Raw genomic sequence first — 21,904 nt, 5'->3', positions numbered from 1 at the left:
GTCAAGTTTAAAATATTTTGTCGTGTGTGCATTGTACCTTACCCCACACGCAGCAACAAATTGTTTCTGACAAGCAAAGAAAAATTTTGCAGTGAGCAGATTATTTTTCTTTAGCTGCTGCATTTGCTGATTTCAATTTCCTTTCGTGAACGTCAGTCCATCACACATAATTTGGCGTGTTGAATAGGAGTTAAATTACTTTACTTTTGCGTGTGATCCGATTTTGCATTCTTGTGAGCAAAGAATACGTAGTCAGAATTTTCAGACGTTGTGCTAAGTAAGCAGAGCAATTTACAGCGAACAGTGAGGGTAATTTCAAACACTTATTTTCTTCAAGGTTGAGCAGTATTTTACTTTGAGAATATTTCAAGATATAGCACGTGATGTTATGTAACTTTCATAACGTACTTCAGTACTGAGTTTCAGTTAAAAGTTTTCACTAAGTACACAATTAGTTTCTTTTCAGATTTAATTAGATTTTTCCATTATTTCAAATGCGTCATTTCACTAAAATGGAAGTTTTCAGTTGTGTGGCCATGTTGTCCGTAGTTCCTTCATAATTCTGGAGGGCATTTATGTTCTGTCGTTGCAACTACAAAAATGCGTGTTTTTTTTCAGCAGATGCGTTTCACTTTATTAAGGTAAAGCAACACCAGTGGTGATGTTTTCACTTGATTTCTCGCTTACATCGAGAAATACCGTCTGCTAGCACATCGTTGACGTTTTTCTTCTTAGGCGCTGTTAGTTGTGGTCTAATTTTTAGTTGTTCTGCAGCAGTATGCGTTTCTTATGTTTTTCACACCACACTTTCTCGCACATCACTGTTTGTAAACAGTAGAGTACGAAAAAGTGAGGTGTGAAAAACTTAAGAAATGCAGAGCGCTCCGGAACAACTAAAAATTAGACCACTACTAACAGCGCCCAAAAAAGGCAAACGTAAACGATGTGCTAGCAGACGGCATTTCCCGACAAATCCCAGGAAAGTGTGTTGAAACCCTTGCTGTCCATGGTTTATATTAATAACTATCAGACAATATTAATAGTTAACTGTAATGAAATACTGTCTGACAAAAGGCTGCACGAATGTTGTCATACCTTGATAATAAGTGCAAGTGGTGCACGCTTTGACATTTCGTTTTGAATGTTCTTAAATTTAAAATTCTGCACTTCACGAAATGAAAAATACGTAGTACAGTATCCTATGACTATAACATCGGCGAGTCACAGTTGGAAACAATCAACCCACACAAATACGAGGGGCGTTCAGTAACTAATGTAACACTTTTATTTTTTTCTATTTTTTGTAAAAGCAGGTTGTTATATTCAGGATTCCAACACATCATATTATCCCCCACTCTTTTGGCTAGAAAATCCAATTTCTCAACATAATCTCCGTTCAGTTCGACAGTTTTACACCATCTTACTTGGAGAGCCTATATCCCCCCATGATACCACTCTACTGGTTGACGTCGGAGCAAATGTTTTGCGGCATCAATAACGTCCACATCGATATATATGGAAAGCTGGAAGGTGAGAGATCCGGGTTGTAGGGAGGATGAAGAAGAACAGTCCATTGAAGTTTTGTCAGCTCCTCTCGGATGCGCAGACTTGTTTGAGCCCTTGCTGAGACCTGGGAGCCAAGACAGGCAGGATTCAGTTCCGATTGTGGGCGGAGCCGTAATCAGTTACTATTGATTTCCTTTTGCAATTACACACATTTATTTTAAAACGGTCGTTCCAGACTCAGCAATAAATACAAAATATCACACGTTATTAATAAAGGAATGAACAACTGCGTAATTAATAGAGCTGTCAGTGCATTACAATCTAGCTAATCAGCATAAAATACAAACACAGGAAATAATGTTTTAAAAACAAGCCAATGTGGTCCCAAATTAGAATATTAAGACAAGTAACCACAGTCACGGCTGAAGGCCTTTAACACCAAGAACGGCAATCATAAAAAAATTAAAAAAACATACTGTAAAACAGCAAATACAGGAGCAAGGTTAATTTAAAAGGACAAGCAACTGATCACCAAATGGGGGAGATAAAATGATGGTAAACTCGGTACACAACTATTTAAAAACCTGCTGTAATGCCAATAGCGGCAATTATATAAAAAAATTGAAAAAAGCATACTGTAACACAGAAAATACAACCAAACGCAACGATGGAAATTACTGCACTATGTTCCCAGAATACTGTGTTCCGAGTGCCTGGAACGTGAAAGGAATCACTACCATCAAAGTAGAAGAATCACCAACCGGCCTACAATCAAGAAAGCTGTCAAAACTACAGGACTTACCAGACAGGAGCGGCAAGGCAAGGAACCGTACACTGCCGCTACATACACTAAACCGCAGGACAGGTAACGGGGGCGTCAGCGGCCACCAGACAGGAGAAATACAGCTGGTTGAACTTAACAAATTGTAACAAGCTGAAGGTAGTAAATAGTAATTAAAAGTCCTGGAAAGCTAATCAGATACACCTTCCCCAAACACTCCACTCGCTGCTCTTTGCCTTGGCAGTGCTACGAGGGACAACACAAACCAAATCACTGGAGAATCACGAGATCTCACAATGGTGGAGGTTTCGTTATTTGAATTGAAATGCACTCAAGGCTTGCAGGATCCGGTTTACGACGAGGTCGTGCATCCTCGTGACCACAGTCCTTTGATCCGGCAGTCGACGCGCGCCACCAGCGGTCCCGGCGTGTTGGCGCACTTCGCACTAACAGACTCACACGACACGGACACACGATGACGTCGCCCCAAAGACAGGGCGACAGTTACTACGTATCGATAACCGCCACTGCTGCCACTAGCGGACCGGCAACGCGAGCTAAACCGAGTGGCGCCAGTCGACATGAGAGAAAGACAAACAACTGCAACCGTGCCAAGTAACGATGCCGTCCGGCCTCCAACAGAGGGTGGAAACCTGCTACAGCACCAACGCCAGCCGCAGCACGGTTTACTTGCGTTGTCGTGAAGAAGGAGATGGCCATTTGCGTTTTTGGGGCGACGAGTACGCTGAAGTCGTTTCTCAGTTCCCGAGGGCAGCTCAATCCACTTTAGAGTTGATCTTTGCATGATGAGGGAAGAAATCAAACAGAATAACGCCTTTAGATTTCCAGAAGACCGTCGCCACAACTTTACCGGCTGTGAGTGCGGCTTTGAACTGTTTATTCGGAGGTGAGTTGATGTAGCACAACTCCACAGATAACTTTTTTTTCCTATTCGAAGTGACGAACTCATGTTTCATCACCTCTGGTGATGTACGGCGGAAACTGTCACGATCAGTCTCGTAATGCGTAAGCTACTTCACACAGTTGGCCCTTCGTTGCTCTTTATGGTATTCTGTTATGCGGCGAAGAGCCGAAGAACCCAGGGAGCACACACGTCTGTGTACCCCAGTCGGTGGAAGAGTGTGTCAGCACTACCAACAGGGACGTCCAGTTGGACAGCGAGATGTTTGACTGGGGTCCGTCGACCACCTCGAGTGAGAGTGACTGCACGTTCCATTGCAGGAGTGACAGGTTTGTCTGGCCTGCTGGCACGCGGGAGATGGACAGGTTTGCGCAACCTTGTTGCGATGATGACAGTCACCTCGCCCAACGACTCGCCGTGCTTTTGTACACTGCCAGGTCTCCGCTGACATTCTGCAAGAGCATATGAATATCTACGATGTTCTGGTTTTCCGCCAAAAGAGACTCAATGGAAGTACTATGTTTGCAACGTTCCGAAACCTATCTGAACTACATGAAACTGTAGGGGCTGGACCGGGAATATTCTACAATGTCCGCAAGAATTCCACATTTATTCAAGTGAAACTGACAGATAAAAAACTAAGTTGCGCTAGTTATTTAACGCCCTTCGTAACTGGGTATAACACTGTAAGTTTTCTGAATAAAAATAGAGAATAAGTTGAATATTGTGAACTATAACTGCTGGACTGAACTGGTTTTCCTTTTTTCCTTAAACTCCGTGTGTGTCTGTGCTGTAATCCTGGACAATGCAAGTAGTGTAATTACGGAAATGCTGTTTGATAAGAATCATTGGCCAAAACTATCTCAAACTCAATAACTGTATTTGAATTAACATTTACCAAATTAATTAGATAACGTCAAAGTGTATGTTTAATTAACTGTCTCGTGAAACTGTGTATTATGCAGTACAGTGGACTGTGCTACAGTGCGTGACGTCACAATAAGTGACTTGCAATTCCCAAACACAAAACTAACAGGATGAAAATACATCATGAATTGAAAAAAAAAAAAACGAATTTTGAAACAACAAATAACAAAACCTTTTTCTTAAAACACCCTGTGAATTTATGTAAACAAATTGATCAAATGAAATTTTAGACATTAAATAATATTCAGGAGAATGTAACACTGCACTTTGAGAATGAGAATGTCTTCGTAATAAATGTAATTTGAACCGAACTTTACCTAAATTGAATCTGATATTAATTTTGAAATGCAACGCCTAACTCTGAACGATCTTATTGTTTTGACTGTACTGTAAAACTGGCCCTAATAAAATTTCATCGCTTACCCGTGACAGCGGAAACTCGGTACTGCTCGAAAGTAATGAACATAAAAAAAATACCGTGCAGCAGAAAAGCCAGCTAAAAGGAAAAGAAAACCTTGCGCAAGTGACTACATGGGCGTGCAACTATGTTAAGCAGATTATGCTTGCGTCACTGTACTCTGCAGAGTGCAAAGCGATAACACACATTATCAGAAAATAAAATTCATGAGGAGGTGGTGATAAATAATGAATTTATTGAATAACTGTAATGAGACAAGTATCCAAAAACAATATTGAAATTCTGACTCCTTAATCGCTGCCATCACCTTTACAAAAATTACTTCTTATTACAAATATGACTCTGATATGAAATTAATTATTGAAATGGTAAAGGAATAGTAAATCTATAACTTCTAATGCGTGACATGTGGACAAACAACATTCCTTATTCAAATCTGAACAATGAAACTAAGCTGAACCATTAAAGAAAAATCCAAATTACAATTTTCAATTTTCCAAACAGATAATAAATTAATCGCAGGCAACCAATACAGCAACAACATTATATGAATATCTTCATAATCCTCGAATCAACATTACCGAACCATAATTCCAGAATTCAGTGTCCTCTGTATCCTTATCTCTGCGCTCTCCAAGCTATTTCCAATCCGCTCAGTAGTGTGACCAACATTCATCTCACTCACTTGCTTCCCACAGACTGCTACAGCTAAAGGCGCACCTTTAAGTGCAACCTAAATGGTATAGAGTAATATACAGTGTCTCAACTTTGTGGACGTTAAAATTTATGAAGGCGATATCTGAAGTGTACTCACAATGTTAACAGGTCACAGATGTACCCATCGCTCCTAGTCAAGATAAATTATTCAGTGAATATTAAATGTAATTTAAATTTGTCTTCATCTAAAACAAGGAGAAATATTTTATGGTGAGAGGACGCATTAAAAAAAAGCCGGGTTGGCAATAAAAAATAATCACTACTAACGTGATTAGTTGGGCACAAAGCAAATTACAGTGTGCTATAAGTGACTGAACTGGTGCTGGGAAGGGTAGAAGCGGTCTCTACCACCGACGAGGACGGACTGACAGACTGGGGGACCCAAGGCTATTTTGTGGACGGAGTGACGTCATATACTCACGACTTGGAGCGTTGTGTCGCACACTAATACTTAATCAAAGTTAGCCAGAATGGTACAGTGCTTTAATTCTGATTGTTAAAACAAACTTAATGTCCTCTCAGCATTTTTTACATGCAGGCAAATTTTGAAACTTGTGTCTATGATTACTTGATACACACACCAGAAGTTGTATGAAATTAATGGATCGTGTCTTTGTCACCCTTCGTTTTCCAATATGAAGTAGATAATATTCACTGAATAATATATTTTGACTAGGAGCGATGAATACATCTACGACCTTTCAAATTTGTATGTATATGTTAGATATCAAATGGTTCAAATGGCTCTGAGCACTATGGGACTTAACATTGGAGGTCATCAGTCCCCTAGAACTTAAAACTACTTAAACCTAACTAATCTAAGGACATCACACACATCCATGCCCGGGACAGGATTCGAACCTGCGGCCGTAGCGGTCGCACGGTTTCAGACTGACGCGCCTAGAACCGCTCAGCCACATCGGCCGGCTTACCAGCTGTCATCGTAATCCTTAACATCAGTTTTTCAACAGCTACGGATGCCCAAAGTATAAAATACTTTGTCCTTTATTTTATTTTCATTGATCTTCATCCCCTAACCTCTTTTCAAGGTACTACTCATTCCGGCGAACCGATCTTCATAGTTCTTTTCCGTCTCTGATAGAAGTAAAATGCCATCGGCTTTCCCCAGTGCTTTCATTTCCTCTCTCTGAACTGTAATTCGCCTAGTTCCAAATTTGTCTTTGGTTTCCTTTTACGTTCGCTCAATATACAGGTTGAATAACATCCGGGACTATATTTACAAGAAGGTGACAAAAGTCATGGGATATCTCCTAATGTCGTGTCGGTCTGTAAGGTGTCAGGCAAATCCAACACCTTCCATACTAGTGTCGATCGTCAATTAAAGCTCATGGTGTTCACATTTGCCACTTGAAGTAAAAATCTGAAACTCGATGATTTTTCTGTTATATAGTTATTGAGAAGCCACATCAGCCACTGTAATTTACGACAAGTTAGATAAGTAATTAAAGATAATTGAGGGTCACTGTAGACCATTTTGATAGTTTTCTCTCTTGTTAAACTTAATTTAAACCTAGATTATAGATGTGATATGGCATAGGTCATTCTTCGATCCATTGTAGAACTTGGAAACCCACTCAGGGAATATTCGTTCACATTTTTGTTGAGCGCAGTTGGTTTTTACCATCCTGTATTAAAACATTTCCTTTTATCAATAGTGCAATTTATAAACTGTTTTGTGAGTAGAATAAAATTTCCAATGGTAAACTTAACTGCTTCTTCGACGTTATTTTACCAGCTAACTAAAAATAGGAAAGCCTTGAACCTGTTCCACTAAATTTAGTTAGTACTAAGATTCTTTTACAGGGAGTGCAGTGGAGCTGACGCTGAAATCATTAAGTATTTGGTTATATCATCGCTAGTCTCACTGAACTCTTCTGCATTCTACATGTCATGTGTGGTCTGACGTCTCCTTACCAGGAACAGGACCCAGGTTCAAACTAGTCAATTCCCTAAAAAACACACTCAGAGCGTCGTTGCGCAAAAGTGGTAGGGAGACACGATATAGAACAAACAGACACCACGCAGAATGTTAGAGGTCCTCCTTTTGATCGTCGTATGGTCTCAACAAGTCACTGGAAATCCCCTGCAGAGATATTGAGCTATGCTGCCCATATAGCCGTCCATAATTGCTAAAGTGTAGCCGGTACAGGATTTTGTGCACGAACCGACCTCTCGATTACGTCCCACTATTTTTTTTTTTTTTATTCATCATTCTTCTGACTGGTTTGATACGCCCCACCACGAAACCCTCTCCTGTGCCAATCCCTTCATTTTAGAGTAGCACTTGCACTTACGTCCTCAGTTATTTGCTTGGTATCCTCCAGTCTCTGTCTTCCTCTACAGTTTTCGCCCTCTTCAGCTCCCTCTACTACCTTGGAAGTCATTCCCTGATGTCTTAACAAATGTCCTATCACCCTACTCCTTTCCTCTCCGATTCTGCGCAGAACCTCTTCGTTCCTAACATTATCAGTCCACCTAAATTTCAACATCTGTCCGTAGCACCACATCTCAAATGCTTGATTCTGTTCCTGTTTTCCCACAGTCCATATTTCACTTTCATACAATGCTGTGCTCCAAACGTACATTCTCAGAAATTTCTTTCTCATATTAAGGTCTACGTATGATACCAGTAGACTTCTCTTGGCCAGGAATGCCGTTTTTGCCAGTGCTAGTCTGCTTTTGATGTCCTCCTTGCTCGTCTGTCATTGATTGTTTTGCTGCCTAGACACCAGAATTGCTTAATTTCATCTACTTCGTGACCATCAATCCTGATGTTAAGTTTCGATTTCATTATTGGCCGTCCATTCTTATTATTTCCTCCTGGCTCTCCCTACAGCTTACCACTATATTTCTCAGATTTTGAACATCTTGTACCATTTTACATCGTCTAACGCTTTTTCCATAAATTATTTCATTCTTCATCGACTTGAATTTCTGTGTTCCTGAATTCCCTGAACATTTTTGTACTTCCTTCTTTCACCTATCAACTGAAGTATTTCTTCTGTTAGCCATGATTTCTTTGCAGTTACCTTCTTTGCATCTATGTTTTTCTTTTGAGCTACTGTGACCGCCCGTTTTAGATATTTCCATTTCTCTTCAACTGTAATTCCTGCTGAGCTACTCCTTATGGCTGTATCTAGAGGCTTAGAGAACTTCAGTCGTATTTCTTCATTCCTTAGTACTTCCGTATCTCACTTGCGTGTTTATTCTTCCTGAAAAATCTCTTTAACTTCAGCCTACTCTTCATCACTACTAAATTGTGATCTGAGTATGTATCTGCTCCTGCTTAAGTCTTACAATCCAGGATCTGATTTCGGAATCTCTGTCCGACCACGATGTACTACAACTGAAATCTACCCGTATCTGCCGGCCTGGGTGGCCGAGCGGTTCTAAGCGCTACAGTCTGGAGCCGCGCGACCGCTGCGGTCGCAGGTTCGAATCCTGCCTCGGGCATTGGTATGTGTGATGTCCTTAGGTTAGTTAGGTTTAAGTAGTTGTCAGTTCTAGGGGACTGATGACTTCATAAGTTAAGTCCCGTAGTGCTCAGAGCCATTTTCTACCCGTATCTCCTGGCCTTTTCCAAGTATATCTCCTCCACTTGTTATCCCTGAACAGAGTATTTGCTATTACTAGCTCAAATTTATCACAGAACTCAAGTAGTCTCTCTCGTCTCTCGTTCCTTGTCCCAAGCCCATACTGTGCTGTAACAGTTTCTTCTACTCCTTCCCCTACAACTGCATTCCAGTTTCCCTCGTCTACTACAATTCCATCTCCCTTTACGTACTGTATTACCTTTTCAATATCTTCATATACATATCTTCATCTTCAGCTTGTGACGTCGGCATGTGTACCTGAACTACCTTTGTCGGTGTTGATTTGCTGTCGATTCTCATAAGAACAATCCTATCACGGAACTGTTCACAGTAACACAAACTCTTAAACTTCCTTACTATTCATAACGAATCCTAGTCCCGTTATACCATTTTCTGCTGCTGTTGATACTGCCCTATAGTCATCTGACCAGAAATCCTTGTCTTCTTTCCATCTCAACTCACTGACCTTTACTGTATCTAGATTAAGCCTTTTCTTTTCCCTTTTCAGATGTTCTAGCTTCTCTACCTCGTTCATGATTCCGATAGTCCATGCACCGACTCGTAGAGCTTTATCCTGTCGTTTGTTATTCAATCTTTTTCTCGTGGTCACCTCCCCCTTGGCAGTCCCCTCCCAGATATCCAAATGGGGGGCTGTTCCGGAATCTTCCGGCCAATGATGATTATTAACCAAACATTAAGCGGTGGCAGGATTCGAACTCGGGACCGAAGATGTTTTCAGTACTAATCAAAGACGCTACCTCTAGACCACGGATAGTGACAATGTGATTCATGTCGGTTCATTTGGGCGGCCAAACCATTCACTCGAAATGTCCAGAATACTCTTCAAACCAGTCGCGAACAGTTGTGGGATTCTGGCCCGGTGGTATGGCGCATTATCATCCTTTAAGATCCCGTCGTTGTTGGGAACATGAAGTCCATGAATGGCTGAAAATGGTTGCCTAACATGACTATTTCCAGTCAATGATCGGTACTGTTGGAGCAGACGACACAGTCCATTCCACAAAAACACAGCCCACACCATTATGGAGAAACCACCACCCCCTCACTTTTCCTTCCTTGTTGACAAATTGGGTCATGGCTTCGACGGATCCACGCCATATTCGAGTCCTACCATCAGCTCTTACCATCTGAAATTGGAATTCATCTGATCAGGACACAGTTTTACAGTCGTCAAGGGTCCAACAGATATGGTCATAAGCCCAGGAGAGGTCACACAAGCGTTATTGTTGTTAGCAAAGTTGTTAGTAGTCGTCTGCTGCGATAGTCCATTAACGACAAGTATCGCCCACTGTCCTAGCATATACATTTGTCGTACGTCCACATTGATTTCTGCTGTTGTTTCACGCAGTGTTGCTTGTCTGTTAGCACTGACAAAAGTAGGCAAACGCCGCTGCTCTCGGTCGTTAAGTGCGTTGTCCGTGGTGAGAGATAATGCATAAAGTTTGGTGTTGATATTCTCGGCACTCTCTTGCCACTGTGGTTCTCGGAATATTGAATTCCGTAACGATATCCGAAATGGAAAGTCGCATGCATCTAGCTCCAACTACGACTCCGCCTTCAAATTCTGTTAATTCCCATCGTGTTACCGAAATCACATCGGAAACCTCTTCACATGAGTGCAAATTACAGCTCCACCAATGCACTGACCTTTTATACCCTGTGAACGCGATGTTACTGCCATCTGTATACGTGCATATCGCTATTCCACAGCTTTTGTCACCTCAGTGTATTTCGTAAAATAACGTGTCGCAATAAAAGTACCAATTGAACGTATCCCAACAAAAGTACAAATTCATCCAGCAACAAGTACTGTAGAACAGGAATTATAGAAGTAATGACAAAAAAAGGTTACAAAATATAAGTGAAAAACTAAAATTCGTCTCATTACGCAATATTAATCAGTTTCGTGTACGAACGAAAATGAAAAGAAAGGCACAGGAAAAATATTACGTTCATAGATTACTTCATTTTTACGTGCCACTAAAACTGCGTTGTCGCCTCCGATGAGAGGTATTTGGCTGTTGTGTCACGTCCCGCCGGCAGTTGACTCTACCGGCGATTAGCCGAGAGACGCAGATAACTGCCTGGCGCATTCTGCCCTGAGCGTCTCCGCAGTGGACCAGACTTCGTCGCTGTCGGCATGCCGTTTCATCGACTGGCGACAGCGTGGTTGGTTTGCGCGCTGGCGCTGCAATCGCCAAATTCTCCGGTCCGTTTGCCGATGAATATCGAGGAGGTGAATTCCGACAAGTCACGAGCTACCGGTGCTGGCCACCTCGATGAGGAACAGACGGGTTGTGTGCGCTTCACTTATAGATTTAGGAAGGAGAAGGAGCTTCTAGAGTGTAACCGGTCTTGGCGAGAAAAGTCATTCGCAGATGCGGAAACCTCGGACGAAAACGGCGCGCACATTCGCCACATTAGACGGTCGATCACGGACAAGTTTCCTTGGCTCAAGAAATGTCCTGTTAATCAGCGACTCGACAGACAGCGGAAATGCAGGCCAGTGATTAGCGCTACCCGAGGTACGTAACAACAAAGATTTATCTCCTCGTGTTATTCCGTGACGATGATACAAACTTCCAAGGAGGTAAATTGTACATTTATCAATCTGAGGTGAGAACCTCTGGTCCGGAAACACCAGAGTCGAAAGTCATAAGCGGAAACCGCTCTGATAGCTCTGATACTGGAATACATGTGCTGGTGCAGCTGCTGCTAAGATTGTAGGGTAGCCTAGTTTCAGAGGTGGCAATACGGACCAAAACAACAACACAAGTCTAGTTAACATTGGCTCTTAAATGCATACCTTAAGAACTATTGGCACCTGTTCAATATGAGAGAAGTATCTCACAGTGGTCATAGCTTTTAAAGTATGCATTTTAGAGGCCCTGTTTACTAGATATTTTTTGATTGTTTTGGTCCATACTGCCACCTCAGAAAACTGGCTACGCTATAATTTCAGCAAATACAGTAAGGGAATTGATTTCTGGACCAGGTTCTCTTGCCGAAAATTGATATATTTACCCTTGTCCACCAATCTTGAAACTTTGTAACATCATCATTGTATCAGTCTTTATAAATGTACGATTTCCAGCAGGATCATTTATTATGTTGCACCAAGTCTCCTCACAATGATTTAAATTTGACATCAATTCAAATCACATTCGTTCATTAAAAGAATCCTGGCTTTATCGTAGCGCGAAATGTTCCAGTGAACGGGACTCAGTTGTATGTTTTATTTTGTTTGTATATAGTCACTTTCATGAAGACAACCTCAAACAACGGCCAGGTAAAATAGTAGTCGGCAAGGCAATTGGAAGGCTTACTTTTGTTGGAAGGGTTTTTCAGAAAGTTCAGAAAATCTATTAAAGGATATCGCTATTGAGTGGGTATGACGACAGATACCAACGAATTCAGAAAAGTGCAGCTATGAGAGTCAGGTCAGAACAGCTCGTACGAAACTGTAAAAGGTATGTTCAGTTAACTTAAATGTAAACCTTTGCAAAATGAAGTTCTCTCGAAATCCTGTTAGGTAAATTAAGCGGATCGGATTGTGAAGAAGGCTACAATCGTTTCTGCGATCACCCTTGTACATATCGCGAACGTGTCATGAGAATGTGAAAAAACAGATGAGCGTGCATACAGAGTCAGTTTTCTCTCAGTCTCTACCGTAATGCAAGAGGACATAAATCAGATAATGTTAGTAAGAAGTATCCTGCCCTGTGTATTGTGAGGTGTGTTGCTGAAATATACGTAGATTTCGATGAAATTCACAATTTTTTGAATACGGTTATTTGTTTTTGTTTGTTTCTAAATTCATCAGACCAAAGATATTAATCACTCTCTTGAAAGAGCGCATTGATCGCTTTGAAGCGTTGTATATGTAAAACACGTAACAGGCAGTCATGCAACTGAACTGGTCGGGAGCTAGGAACTGCGAGTAGTAAAGTAACGAGCGAAAATAAAGTGATATTAGAAGTAAAATTATTTACGCCAGAGGCTGAATTTTAATCACAGAAGCAATTAATACAAGCAAACAACAATAGTTATTTAACCTGTTCGGACTGTCAGGGAAGGCAGAAATTTGAGTTTATGTCCACGTCTGTGAATCAGACTTTTACTCCAAATGAAATAAATCCTCAGATAAGAAAATTAATACTAAATTTTGAAAACTGTATGTACTCTACTGTGAAGAAGCCAAGAGGAATTGCGGTTTCGCTGATAAGCATATAAAATTATGTACACGTTTGCGAAGAAGACTTTACACATACGATTTTGAAACAGCCTATTTCACCGATATGTGTAATCATAGAAAGCGGAAAATTTAACATGCACTAGCCTGTGAAGCAGACTGGGGGGTTCACTATTGAAAAGTGCGCACTATTGAAAGGGCGTTGAGGTTTCTATAAACGTGCTGAAACATATTTTCATATTCTGGGCCCTACTTACACATCAGTATCTCTTTAAAATTATATTGTTACTATAAGTTAACAACAATTAACGAATTTTGTTTCTTCTCCAGTTTTTTTCGGGTGGGCGTAAAGTATCCTTCACCCTGCCCCTGGTAACGCGCCTTATGGAAAATGCGTTGGTACTACTAGAGTTAAAGCACACTTGACCTGGTAAAGCATGAACTCAGGAATTAAAAAATTAGTAGATCAATTTCAAGAATGCAAGACCGCTGAGCCTAACACCAGCACTAGAACTTTTTATTGATTATTTGGGGTCCCTCAAAGGTACAAAACAGGTTATAGTTACATTTTAGTAATGGTAAACGCCATTGCGAGGTTTTTGTGGTTGGTGCCTACTAAAGAATTGAAGACCACCATTAGTATCCAGGACGTAGTGTTATTTCACTAGTTTTGGTCCTCCTAAGGGTTTAGTAAGTGACAATGCTCCTTCATTTACGTCACGGAAAGTTAATAATGGCATTTCCCACGTGTCGACTACCCCCTATTACCCTCAACCATCTTTTCCGGAACGTATTAACGAATCCGAAATCTGCCTTAATAATTTATCTTTCTCGTTCACAGAAACGTTGAAATAGTTACGAGCATTGGTTTAATCTTGCTTTTAATACCGCCTATCATGAGGCACATAAGAGGGTCCCTATCAAACTTACGTTCGCATTCTCCCGTAACTGAGTGATTTGTGGTCGTTGAATGATCTATTATCTGAGTCTTTTAAACCTGAGTATATCACGGATAAATGGAAAGTGTCGAAAAATATCATTTCTTTAATACATCAGAGAGAAGCTCATAGATACTGTCGGGGGAGACGCGTAGCTTCTTTGATAGAGGGGTATTGCTTATGTGGAGTAAATCTGGAGGAAAATGAAGGGGAACAAGGGGTCACCGGAAGCTGTTCCCTTGATCTATCGGGCCGTGTAAGGTCAGTGGGCGTTAGCCTCCTTTCAGATTCTTGCTCAAAGACCTTACAACGCATAAGAAAATCGAGTCACATTTGAAATTACGAAGTGCCAAAGCAGAGGCTAGCACGCAATGGTCTAAAGAAACTCGGCTGCCCAACGCATCTTTTGATTAAAAGAAGGAGCGGGAGAATGGTATGTTTTTTTATCGATATGTGCATGTTCTGGTTTTAGCACGGCGGGCAAACGCGGGACGGAAGAAGCGGTTTTGATACGTCTTTGGTCACAGATAGTCTCCTGGCAGCGGCGAGGTCGTCAACATTGCCCATGCTTGGTAACGGTCGCCAACTTGGAAAGGCGACGGGTTTTTCAGTTTGGGGCTTGATATATGATTGGTAGCCAAATATAAACATTTTGGTTCCTTCGTGGCCTTCTATTGCTGGTCTAGAATATTTCCACATCGTGGATAAGGGTTCTGATCCGGTCACGAAGGTAGTTTACCGGAGTGAACCTGCTGTGAGATCATCGGAAGAGTCCTTACCTGCTTCTGACGGGAGTTGATGTTGATCATCCGTTGGCCGAGTTACATCATAATGATGTTTATGTTTACCTAAACGTGTGATTACAGCTTCCTGTGTGGGAAAAATCTGACAATGTTCTTACGTGATTGGCTGTCCCATCATTCGCGTGTGGCCCAAAGTTAGTCCTGCTTTTGCTGTTTAGAAATCAGATGCCAAGCATTGTGGTACAATGTGCTAGACATATGTACTCCTTTTCTTTTTGTATTCTAAAGGAGTGTTCATAGTAATCTGTGTGCTTCTCTCAGATAATATACCCTGTAAATGCCGCAATCCCGCATGGGATCTTGCTGCAAGATTAACTTGTTTTGGTAATTTGTGTGCGCTGTTGAGTTATAAAAAAAGCGCAACTCCGGTACCCTCTCTCAAAAAATATACACTAAGGTCACAAAAGTCATGGGATACTCATAATATATTGTCGAAACTTCTATTGCCTGGCTTAGTGCAGCAACTCGACGCTGCGTGGACTTAGCAGGTCGGAACTCCCCTGCAGAAATACTGAGCTATGATGCCTCTATAACCGTCCCTAATTGCGAAAGTTTAGCCGGTGCGGGACTTTGCGCACGAATGGACCTCTTGATTATATTCGATAAATGTTCGATGGGATTCATGTCGGGCGATCTGGCTCGCCAAATGACTCGCTCGAATGGTCCAGAATGTTCTTGAAACCAATCACGAACGATTGTGGCCCGATGACATGACGAATTGCCATCCATAAATGCGTCCTTGTCCAGGAACATGAAGTCCATGAATACTTACAAATGGTCTCCAGGTAGGCGAACGTAACCATTTCCAGTCACCGTTCAGTTCGACCAAAGGAACCAGCACATTCCATGTAAACACAGCCCACACCATTACGGATCCACCAATAGCTTATACACCCCCTTGTAGTCAACTTGGGTCCATGGCTTCACGGGGTCTGCGCCACACTCCAATCCTACCAAGAGCTCTTACGAAATGAAATCGGTTCTCATCTAACCAGGTCATAGTTTTCCGAAGGTCTAACCGAAGTGGTCACGAGCCCAGGAGAGGAGCTGCAGGCGATGTCGTGCCGTCAGCAAAGGCATTAGCTTCGGTCGTCTGCTGCCATAGCCCATCATCGCAAAATTTCGCAGCACTGGGCTAATGGAAACTTCCGTGATGCGTCCCTCTTTAATTTCTGCAGTTAATTCACACAATGTTTCTTGTCCTGTAGGACTGACAACTCTACGCCGACGCACCTACTCTCGATCGTTAAGTGAAGGCCATCGGTCACTGCGTTGTCGGTGGTGAGAGGTAATGTCTCATCTTTGGTACTGGTATTTTCCGCACACACTTGACACAGTGGATCCTGGAATACTGAATTCCTTAACGATTTCTGAAAGGGAATGTTCCACGCTTCTCGTTCCAATTACCATTCCGCGTTTAAAGTATGTTATTCTCGTGGTGTGGCCACAAACTTTTTCACATGAGTCACCTGAGTGCAAATAACAGCTCCGCCAATGCACAACCCTATTTATATGTTGTGTATGCGATACTACCTCCATCTGTGTATGTACTCATCGCTATTCCATGACTTTTGTCACTTCAGTGTATAATTGTTTTAAGATGTTACGGCAGGTGGAGTAATATTATTTCTTTCTGTTTTAGAGCTCTGAAACCTGTTTCATTGTATATATCTGGTGGGATGGTCTGTCGGAACCCGTGAGAATGTAAATATGCTTGTACCGGCTTCTGAACAAAGTATTCCAGGATAAGTCCTCGACGTCGTTCGTCTGTTACCCTGTTGTTGGGATTGTAAATAAGCTGTGGGTTATAATTTAACGTTTGTTATGAAATTTTGTCAGTTACTAAGCTTAAGGCACACAGATCCTTTGACAAGAAAGTTTTGAATGTTTGTACTGTCTGTTTTACATATTGACGTCTTTAAAAACTATTTGAGGTTTGCAGTATCTTACTGATTTTTGGCGCTCTTAAATAATTTAGTAATTATCTTACGAGTCCTTGACTTAGTGATCGAGAGTGTTGAGTTTAGCTGCGGGTGTCTTATTTACAATGGGCAATCAAATGAAAAAGAAACAGACGGAAAAAAGTAAGTCGGTTGTTTGGCTCAACTGGCTCTGACCACTATGGGACTTAACATCGGAGGTCATCAGTCCCCTAGAACTACTTAAACCTAACCAACTTAAGGATATCACGCACATCCATGCCCGAGGCAGGATTCGAACCTGCGACTGTAGCGGTCGCACGGTTCCAGACTGTAGCGCCTATAACCGCTCGGTCACAATGGCCGGCGTCAGTTGTTTATTACGTCAAAAGTCAGCGGCATAACTGTTAATAATCTCATAGTTAGACAAGACGGTCATGTGAAAATGTTGTGGTTGCCTACGGAACCATGTTTGTAAAAGGGCCTCCCAGCGAAGAATCTGCAATGTGGCAGAAACAAACTTAGGAAGATGTTGTTTTACCCGATTCACCTGCCCGATATACGAAAGGCAGTGCTCCTGCAATCCTGGAAAAGTGCATGGAACCTGTAGATGCACTCGACACATGCAGCCCAATAAATCGGCGGTGGCAGAGCAGTGCATCGACACCGGCCACACTATGCGGTATGAAAATGTCGAAATTCTAGCGTCGACTTCACTGCTTAGGTATTCGATTGTGAACGGGGCAGCTGAATTCGTTTGACGAAGAATTTAATTAACAAAGATACCGGTTTCCACCCAGACAAATTATGCAGTCCGATGCTTTCTCGAATAAACTCGCAAAGCCATTGGTAGAAGGCAGCTAATAATGACACATCGATATACCAACAAGGATCGAGCGCGTAGCCACAGATTCAGTTTATACATGCCGTGTGCCAACGACCAACGTCTCTGGTCCTTGTTTTCTTTCTGTGTTTTAAAGCGACGGGACAGGTACAGTAGCGTATGTAGCTTCAGGGGGGTCAATCTGAAGACGGGTGGAAAGTAGATGGCAGAAATATTAGAAAAAGAAGAAATAAAGTTGGGTAGCAGAGCACCAGAAATTTGATTGAATCCTTGACACTTTCTTGCACACTCTGTCTTTCGCCTTGTGCAAGATAAACTTCCATGCTCAAATCCTGCTCCGGTGCAGAATTTTAATATAATACGAAGTTTTCAAAACAGAGCACACGCCGCTGCATTATGAAAGATCCGTTGTCGACAGTGAGGGCTGCCTTTATCTCCGCTGTTGTACGTACTGGCTGCACTCGCTTCCTCCAGCTATGAACTCCACTAAGGGTCATCGTGTGGGACCGGCGATAACTTTCTGACTGCTGCTCCTGAGCGACACGGTTTGTAGTGCGACTCGCCTTCTAAAGTGGGCAAGTTACGCAGCCGATACATGGCTGTTTGGCGCCTGGCACCGTTGCTCTCGATCTGTGCGCTGGCATTCGTTTCCGCGTCGCTGGCCTCTCCCAGCCAGCTCCTGCAGGTGTTTATCGATCTCGTGGTGGCTGCGTCAGGGAGTCCACGGTCGAATGGCACCGGCTGCAGCCCGCCGTACCACCGCCACCACGAAGCGGAGAAGACGGAGTACCTTCAGATGTTGAAGGCCTTGTCGAAGGTAGCCAAGGTCGTGGATCACGAGGGACGACAGTTCGAGGAACCGCTCGAAGATGACGCAGGGTCTGGCAGCGAGGCGACTGCGACGACTCGTCACGGCAAGTCGTTTATCAACCGGATTCCAAATTTCAAGAAGTGCCCTCCAGGTCAACAGATTGACAGGATAGGAAAATGTCGGAAAGTGATCAGCGACTCGAAAGGTAGGAGCTTCGTTAACAGGAGGATCTGCTTTTGTTAATTCATTTGCTTCTCCATCTGACTGTACAAGATATACACCCAACACTTCTACCACTTCTACTTATTTTATTTCGTGAACGATTTATGGTATACAAACGAGGTTTCCGGCAAACATAGCGGACAGAGAGACACGTAACTTTGTTGTAAATATAATATTCTTGTATCTACAGGGACTTGGAAACACGGGTATCCACATTACGTAACGGCTCACCATATTCTTGGTTCATGGTGCGCGGTTCTCTTGCCTATCTAGCAGCTTCCAGGGGCAACAGAAATCAGATTACCAATATTTGATGTAGTTTCTACATCTACATCTACATGGATACTCTGTATATCTCTATTATTCCAATCTCGTACAGCGCGCGAAAAAAAAACGAACACCCGTATCTTTCCGTACGAGCTCTGATTTCCGTTATTTTATCGTTCCTCCCTATGTAGGTCGGTGTCAACAAAATATTTTCGCATTCGGAGGAGAAAGTTGGTGATTGGAATTTCGTGAGAAGATTCCGTCGCAACGAAATGATGTCCAGGCCAAATTCTGTATCATTTCTGTGACACTCTCTCCCATATTTTGCGATGATACAAAACGTGCTGCTTTCTTTCAACTTCTTCCATGTTCTCCGTCAGTCCTATCTGGTAAGGAACCCACACCGCGCAGCAGTATCCTAAAAGAGAACGGACAAGCGTAGTGTAGGCAGTCTCCTTAGTAGGTCTATTACGTTTCCAAAGTGTCCTGCCAGTAAAACGCGGTTTTTGGTTAGCCTTCCCCACAACATTTTCTATGTGTTCCTTCCAACTTAAGTTGTTCGTAATTGTAATACCTAGGTATTTAGTTGAATTTACGGCTTTTATATTCGACTGAATTACCGTGTAACCGAAGTTTAACGAGTTCCTTTTAGCACTCATGTGGATGACCTCACACTTTTGTTTATTTAGAGCCAACTGCCACTTTTCGCACTATTTAGATATCTTTTCTAAATCGTTTTGCAGTTTCTTTTGATCTTCTGATTACTTTATTAGTCGATAAACGACAGCGTCATCTGCAAACAACGGAAGACGGCTGCTCAGATGGTCTCCCAAATCGGTTATATAGATAAGGAACAGCAAAGGGCCTATAACACTACCTTGGGGAACGCCAGAAATCACTTTTGTTTTACTCGATGACTTTCCGTCAGTTACTACGAACTGTGACTCCTCTGACAGGAAATCACAAATCCAGTCACATAACTGAGACGATAATCCATAAGCACGCAATTTCACTACGAGCCGCTTGTGTGGTGCAGTGTCAAAAGCCTTCCGGAAATCCAGAAATACGGAATAGATCTCAAATCCCTTGTCAATAGCACTCAGCACTTCATGTGAATAAAGAGTTAGTTCTTAAATAAATTTAGAAACTAAATATGTTCTCATTATCTGCTAATTAAGAGATATAATTTTATAGCAAAGAATTAACATAGTAAGACAAGTATTACTAATAGTAACTGTCTATACGTCTTGAGGAAACGTAGCACACGACGCGCAAATTACCCAGACTATAGTCGACCACTGTTTGAGAACGAGAGTACTTAGCGACTTTAAATAAACTTCAAACATAATTTCCAACCTTTTTTCTGAACTTCTATCTTACACGCTTAACTTCAAACATTTAATACATTAACCCATCAGACGTTTAATCCATATATTCCTAGAATTTCTTTTGAGTTTTATGATTTTCACGTATGACATTTACTAGTGACCACAGACAATAGCTGAAACAATAATTTGTTGTTGTGACTTCTGAAAGGAGCTTTTTTCAGTGATCGACAATGAACCCAAGGGCACATAGGATCGGAAACTACTGTAGAACAGGAACAGCCAAAATAAAACATATTGTACTCTATCCAGTGTTTATTATTATGAATTTGATAATCAGTCGTTATTATTGCAAGTTATGAATTATTAAGTAGTCATATTAGGTAGGCAGGCCTTTCGGCCTTCATGGCGTGTTCGGACGGAGTTTAGAGTTTTAGTTTATACATGGGAAGTGGATTCTTTAAGAAATCAGGGGTTTACTATTAGTGATATAATGGTTATTAATGTTGGTCTTCAAACAAATCGCAAAAGTATCCGGAAAACGTAGGCTGGCTTCGTCGTTATATGCAGCAAGAAGATAGGCATATGTTTCCAAGATAAAATGTATTTCCTCTTGGCCTTGCTTTGTGCGAGGTAGATACAAGATGAAGTATGATTTGTTGTAGATGGAGCCGCGTGTTAAATTGTAGTGCTCCTTAGGGTATGAGTCCACACGCTCAGTGTAGCGTCTGAATGATGAAACCATTTTAAAAACCACTGTAGACTGTCAGTCTTATTATGCAAAGTGTCTTTATTGCACAATGTATATGTTTTAGATTACTGACCACTTTTGGTCTTTGGCCATTACTAAAGGTATAACATTGATAATGAGAGCGTAACATTTGAAAGCCTTTCCGCGCTGTCTGGGAACGACCCTTGTTCACACACACACACACACACACACACACAAACACACACACACACACACACACACACGCACACACACCAATCGAGCATTATATGATACAACGCGTGATCTCGGTAAAAACACTATTAACAGCTGGCTTACTGATCCTTGTAAATATTTTAAAGGGTGCAACGTGTCCTTTTGCTTCCTCATACATAAACATATCCAAGAAGGTGGGAAACATGCATCATCAAAACATTATACATAAACACGCTATTTTGAAGGGAATCAAAGTTTATCGAAAGAGAGAGCTACAGGCATGTGATCACAGCATAATCTTAATGAAACTATTGCACACATTACAGCCATTACTAGTGTGATCAAATATTCGTTTCTCTCATACAGAAGTTTAAATAAATAAAAGGGTTTAATAACACCTCGAATCATCTGTGTAGCACTAATCAACAACTGATTTTTCTAGCAATGATTGTAAGTAATTTCGAAGTTCAATGCGCAATATATTTGTTAAGGATTAACGGAAAGTACGCACTGTTCTGGTTGCATGACAGCAGCTCGCTCTGCCGATAAACTTTCACTCTCTGCAAAATGACTTTTCTGAGCATAGTCTTTGGGCGATGCAAGATTACCGAGTTTTTGTAACAGATATGTTACGTATGCTGAGAGAGACAGAGACAGACAGAAAGGGAGAGGGGGAGGGGGGGACAATTGTCAGTCCCCACGTAGCATGGAACAGGTTTCAGATATGACACACACATCACAAACGCTGCAGG

At 41.8% G+C, this 21,904-nt stretch overlaps 1 protein-coding gene across 1 annotated transcript in view; it reads left to right on the top strand.

Moving 5' to 3' along the window:
• The first annotated feature begins 18,133 nt into the window (after nt 1–18,133).
• LOC124788259 overlaps nt 18,134–21,904 on the top strand; it is a 47,979-nt gene continuing 44,208 nt past the window's right edge. Inside the window, exon 1 of the mRNA XM_047255461.1 lies at nt 18,134–18,618. Coding sequence (XP_047111417.1) covers nt 18,590–18,618 — 29 coding nt within the window. The 5' untranslated portion in view covers nt 18,134–18,589. The remainder of the gene's footprint in view (nt 18,619–21,904) is intronic.

Source organism: Schistocerca piceifrons, chromosome 3, assembly GCF_021461385.2.
Source record: "Schistocerca piceifrons isolate TAMUIC-IGC-003096 chromosome 3, iqSchPice1.1, whole genome shotgun sequence".
Lineage (NCBI taxonomy): Eukaryota > Metazoa > Arthropoda > Insecta > Orthoptera > Acrididae > Schistocerca > Schistocerca piceifrons.
The sequence above is the reverse complement of the archived record's forward strand: the minus strand, read 5'-3'. Positions and strand labels throughout refer to the sequence as shown.